Source organism: Chaetura pelagica, unplaced genomic scaffold (genome assembly GCF_000747805.2).
Source record: "Chaetura pelagica isolate M959 unplaced genomic scaffold, ChaPel_1.0 scaffold625, whole genome shotgun sequence".
NCBI lineage: Eukaryota > Metazoa > Chordata > Aves > Apodiformes > Apodidae > Chaetura > Chaetura pelagica.
The window spans coordinates 1,445,040-1,451,104 of record NW_009953499.1 but is presented as its reverse complement, the minus strand read 5'-3'; the positions used below and the strand labels follow the sequence as shown (position 1 = coordinate 1,451,104).

Here is a 6,065-nt window from a genome sequence, read left to right as displayed (position 1 = left end):
CCAAGACCAGGGCAAAGGACAACCACCAAAGAGCTCACTGCAGAACCCTCTCTGCAAGGAAGGCGGAGGACGGGCAGGCACGCCGGCTTGCTTTTCTCTAGATAAGGCAGAGCTGGCACTTGGGTTTTAGCAAGACTTCTTCTGGGTGACCCTAAACACACAGTGACCCTTGTACGAGGGGGCTCCATCACTCCTAATTTAGTAGCCACCCTGGTTCGTGACCCAATCCAAGCGTGGCTTAGGCATCTGGCGAACACACACACACAAACGTTCACACCAGCCAAGTGTTTTTTCTTTCCAGCCGGGTTAAAGGGAACAAAAGCAAAAAGTTCAGTGCTTGGATGGACCCACCTGTGGTACCAGATGGACAGATGGATGGACAGATACAGCCTGAGCCCTCCCAGAGAGCGCCACAGAGGACACAGCTCAGGCTGTGCCTTTGGAGATGGATCCCAAGGGCTCTCTTTGTAAAGCCCTCCCTCTCCTAAGCACTTGGGATACCTGCTAGTGACCATTTTCACAGCCCTCCAATGCCAACCCATCAGGAAGGGGTTCCCTCCCCTGGGCCCAGAGCACCCTCCCAGCCTGGGAGAGACAAAGCAAGAGCTGGTGAATCCTCATGGCAGGACGTGGCAGACACCCACACCCAAAGCTGGGGGAGAAGGTTTCAGCTTTGTGGGGGCACAACCAGCTCTGGGGCAGCTGCGGACAGAGGACGAGACACCCGGTGGGAAAGGTGGCTAAATACAGGGCTTGGCTCCACCCACCCAACGTGCCCCGAGAACAAAACCTGGAGGTTTTCGTGTCATCAAGAACCTGGTTCACTCTGTGCACCCAACAATCCTACTGGCTCACAAAACAGGGACTCACCATTGGGCCACCACAGCCTGGCAGGGGATGCAGGCGCCGTCTGGCAGCATCGCCCCGCATCTTAACTACTCAAGGAGAAATTAAATACACAGCATGGACACACAGCACCACCTCTGACACTCTGTGCATGCTCCAGGCTGGTCAGAGCAAGATCTGAGATGACAGGACAAAGGGATGTCAGGTGAGATCTGAGCCTCGTGCTCCACCCAGCCACGTGCTTCCCAGCAGGGCCACGCACGAAGGCACAACATGGAACAGCCTCTGCCTCCTGTCCACACCAAATCCAAACTGTGACTGTGAGGACACAGGGGGGGAATATGTCAAGAAGAGCTTTTCCAGGGAGAGGTGTGCTCCTTACCCACCCAGGGACTACAGCAGCCATCCTGCCTCAACTGTCCCTAAGAGAATTGCTGGGGAAGTGCTTTAAAAACCACTGCAAATAATTTTGTATTTAAAAATTACTCAACCTGTCGATGCTTATATACAAGAGTCAGTTCTTGTGCTATAAACAATATGATCCATTGCTTTGTTTCTCTTTTCTTGAAAAATACAGTAAGAGACAAGAGCTGTTTTGCTATTTTCTAATGAAGACACTACTCACGCTTAAAATATCCAGTATTTATCAGAGGAGCAAACTCAACCAGTAAAGTGCACCCATTTACAGAGAGAACAGATGGAAAACCATTAGTGCAAGAATCCTGTGAAAAATGCAACACACGGTCTTGTGACGAAAACCTCCACACTACAGTATTTAAGCCTTCTCTGAGCTTGGTGTTTGTGTTCAAAGTGTGAACTGTTTTTCTCTTTTTTCCCTTAAAACATCTTCCTAAAGCCAAAAGCTGGGCACGGGGGTGCTGTGGAAGGGCAGAACTGGGAGCACGTGGCAGTGAAAAGGTAAAGCAAAGCACAGGCAGGTCTCAAATGGTGGCTCTTGGACCATCCTGGTGGCATCTCAGCTGAGAAAACCAGTTCCCAAAACAGGGACGGGGCTGGATTTGGTTACTTTTTCCTTTCCAAGCAGTAACTAAAGGTAGGAAGCCACTCAATCAGAAAGCTGGGGGATGCTGAGCAAAGCCAGTGGTGCTGCTCCAGACCCAGGGATATGCAGGTCCTAGCTCTAGGTATGAAGAGAAGAAGAAAGCAAGTTACTCCTGGCAAAGCAGAACATGCTGCTTCTGAAAGAGGAGAGGAATGAAAAAAAACCCAAACCATGACAGCCCCTGAGCCAGGAGAGAAACAGTGCATGGAGTGGAGTGTCCCCGTGGCCACGGGGAGCTCACCCTGCTGAGGGGTCCCCAAGTCACCCCCCACTTGACAGAGGACAAAGCAAAGAGTCAGCACTGGGTTGCACCTTGAGAAAGGAAATGCCAACCTCGATCTAAATACTGGCTTGGATAAGGACCAAATAGCCCAGAGAGCACAAAAACCACCAAACCCCTTGGAGGAAACATTCCCCTCAAGCACTTTTCAACATGTCTATGAGACACCAGCCTCCATCATCCCCAGCTGTGCAACTCCCAGCTTGCTCTGAGCAATGAAACAGCAACAAGATATGCTGATCCACACATGGGGGGGGAAAAGACCCCCCCCCCAATCCAACAGCCCTATCAAAGCCAGGGTTTGCTAAAAGGCCAAATCCTTATCTGGAGCAAAGGGGTGTAGCTGCACTGCCATCACAATGGGGATATGCTCATTTACACCAGCTTCAAGAAGTCCACTGGTTCAAGAAGTCTTGCAACAGGTTGGCATAGCCCTTTGGAGACACCAGGAGGTGCAGCTGCTCCTGCTCTGCACTGAAACCACTCTGAAGAGTTGATATGAGGGAGGTTGGGCCTCAGGCAACAGGTACTATTTTGCTTTGAAACAAGCCACAGGGTTATCACTCTCCCCCCCACTTCATCCCACCCTTTGCCCTCAGTAACTGAAAAGGCAGATTACAAACCCACCAGTGATGGATGGATCTGTAAAGTAAGTCCCTCTAACCCCCAAACAAAATTTCAGAGAATAAATGTAAAAAGAACTATGGAAAATCCTTTAAAAAGGATTTTGGAGGCGTCCCCTGCTCTTCACACTGTCTTGATGTGATTTAAACCCCCCTCCAAAAAAAAACAAAACAAGAAAAAACAACCAAACCAAAACCTGTCCTGAAAGAGATTGCATAAATAAATTATAAGTACCTCTCAACCACAGGTTCCTAAAAAGCAAAACATGGTCTCTACCATTTGCAGGTACAGAACATGGCAGCTGCTTCCCAAGATGTTGGGAATGGATCTTAGAGGAACACAGCCCTGGCTTCAGTGGGAGAAGGAGGTGAAGGGGGGAGGCTGCAGGGCTGGCTTGGCAGAGGGAGCCCTCCTGTCTTGGGAACCACCACTGGGCCAGGTTACACAGCCTCATCACAAAAAGAAAACAAAAAATTACAGTTCTCCTCCTGGAATCCCGTGTTCTAAGCCAGCTGTTTTGTTTGACGTTGCAAGCAAAGAAAACCCCACCCAAATGAACCCCCTGACATGAAACCGACCGGGTGAGGACACCGCGTTGTGTGTGAGGTGCAGTCGCCTGCTCAGGGTGTGAGGAAGAAGCTGCTGCAATCTCAGTTCATGCCAAGTCCCTCAGCTGATTCAAACACCTACGACGTGTCAACTTTAACCTCTCAATGCCTGTAAAATGCCCCAGAGCAAATCAGGGCCGGGGCAGCGTGCAAAGAGGCAAAGCATGGCATGACCCCCACCCCTCCTGGCCAAGGATACCATTAAACATAGAAGGAATCCCATTTGGATTCAGCTGCTCCAACCCCAAGGAAGCAGGGGTTGTTGTGGTTGTTGTGCATAGGCTACTTGGTACTAAAACACATCATTCCCTTGCTCGCTGCACTTGATTTGCTCCTTGGGGCAAAGAGCCAAAGGACCCAGTTGGCACGAGGACCTGTGGATGAACCCTTGGGAAAGGCTCCTCTGATCCCTGCTCTGCTCCCATTTGGAATTCCCATCAGAACTGAGTAAGAGCTCATTGAGACAAAAGAAACCCATTGAAATTGAGTGCAGTTGCCTCTTGAACAAGAGCTGGTTACCTCCCGCTGCGCAGGGAACATTCCAGGACCACCCCGCACCACGTACTAAGATATCCTGGTTGGGAAGGTAGCTGGAATTGGGCAAAAGATACTGGCTCTGCTGATGTTGGCTTCACGGTCAGCTGGGGAACTGAAAGGGCTGGAGCACGTGCATGGTCTGACCACCACACAAAGTACCAGAGAAACTTGGTCATGTAGCTACCCAAGAGAAATAAAAAATAATATGCATGGAAATCAAGCTTGGAAGTGTGTGCTGAAAACATGAGGGTCTTAACTCCAACAAGCGTCTTTTACACATTAGACTCCACAAATGGTCTCTTTGGTTTGATTGGGGATGTCTGCCCTTGTCTGGAGTCCCTGGAGAGCTGCCTGTAGAGGTTGTCCTGGTAGGCCTGCGCCACAGGCAGTGTCCTTGCCACCTTGACGTCGGGATACGAGGAGGCTTGGGTGACTCTCTCCAGGAGGTCTCCCCGGGACCCATTGGCCAGCATCCCATGGGGGCTGTAATAGTCTTCCTCTAGCAAATGGCCATTCTGTGCATTGTTGGTTTTGTTATAAAAGGCAATGTTGCTGATTGACGAAGGCGGGCTGAAGGATTCCGGCTGGGGGAGGTTGCCAGGAGACGTAGGACTAATGACAGTGTCCACTGATGACACGGCCCAGGTCCGGTTCTGCTGATGGAGATGGGGATACTGCTGAGTCCGAGCTGTTTTATCTATGATTCCCATGAAGGGCGTGGTCCGGGAACGGGCTGGCTCACTGGGATAACCCCCCTGAGTGGGGGAGACCGGAGAAAGTTCATCGCAGGCTCTGTCGTAAGCTGGTTTGAGAGGAATCTCCATTTGCTGGATCGAAGCAGAAGGGCGGAAGTTGGGAGTCAGGTTGGAGGTGGAGGAAATGCTATTGCTAGAAGGAGAGAAGCGGAGGCCGACGCTCTGGGAGTGGAGCAGGGGCCGTGGAGTCGGTGGGTGAGCCTTGATTTCACTGGGATTAACTGTGATGGGCCTTCTGATGAGATGGGACACATCCGGAGAGCCCAGCTGGCTGGCGGGGAGGGAAGAACGTTCCAGGTCGAGCTTCGAGTGGCACACAGGGTAGTAGGAGGCAGACTGGCTTCTCCCGATCTGAGGGGTCTGGCTGTACCTCATTCCCCCCCGGTAGGCCGAGGATGGTCTCTGTGGAAGGTCTTCCTTGGCCAACCCTCCGTGCTGGCAGATGGCCCCCGCGCTGAGGCTGGCCTGGACGTGCTGCACTGGCCTGCTGTCACCAACGATGCCCCCGATGGAGCCCTGGTAGACCAGCCTGCTCTGGCTGACCCCCATTTCCCCTGATGCCGACTGGTACTTGCTGGCCATGGAGTGGGCAACCTGGCTGTAGGCACCAGTTGGGATTACAGTACTGGAGTGGACGGCGGAGCTGGGCTGGTTGCTCCTCACGATCTGGGCCTTGGCTGGCTGCAGCCTCAGGCCCTGCTGTGGCACAGCCACGGGCAGCTGGGGCATCTGGAAAGACCTCTGTGTCATCTTGGACAACGGAGACTTTGGCCTACCTGGGAGCTGGCTGACCCCACTGGGTTCTTGCTGGTAACGCACCGGGGAACCAGACTGTGACCTATAAACGCTCATGCTCTCTGCCGGGGGGCTGGCACGATACTGAGGACCTCTGCGGAGAGGAGAAGGTGGTGGGCTTTGATACTCCTTCCCTTGGCTTCCAACAGGAGGTGGGCTGAAGCGGTACGAGGAGCCCTGGTGAGCAGGGGACGTGTGCGGAGGACTGGGCCTGTAATGTGAGTTTTGGTGCGTTGGAGACAGAGCAGGAGACGTGGACTGGTACCCCTGCCTGGTTGGTGAACCCACGGAGCTATTGGACCTGAAATCAAAGACCTGATGAGAGCCAAGAGGTGAGCCAGAAATATAGGCTGAGTCCCTGTGAGCTGGGGACGGGGGTGGGCTCTGGATGATGGGCAGCCCTTGGTTTGGCCTGGACTCTGTCTGCAAACCAATGGAAACATTCTCTACGTCCTGCTCAAGGAACTCCTCCTCGAAGATGTCCTGCACAGAGTAGAGCTCTTCGTGTTGGGCTTCAGGCTCAGGCTCCACCGGGAGCGGCGGCGGGGGCGGCTGCT

At 52.8% G+C, this 6,065-nt stretch overlaps 1 protein-coding gene across 1 annotated transcript in view; it reads right to left on the bottom strand.

Moving 5' to 3' along the window:
• Positions 1-4,230: 4,230 nt before the first annotated feature.
• TANC2 (tetratricopeptide repeat, ankyrin repeat and coiled-coil containing 2) overlaps positions 4,231-6,065 on the bottom strand; it is a 192,334-nt gene continuing 190,499 nt past the window's right edge. The window contains exon 27 of the mRNA XM_009999327.1: positions 4,231-6,065. This exon is cut by the window's right edge and continues 4 nt beyond it. Within this exon, the coding sequence (XP_009997629.1) occupies positions 4,231-6,065 (1,835 nt within the window).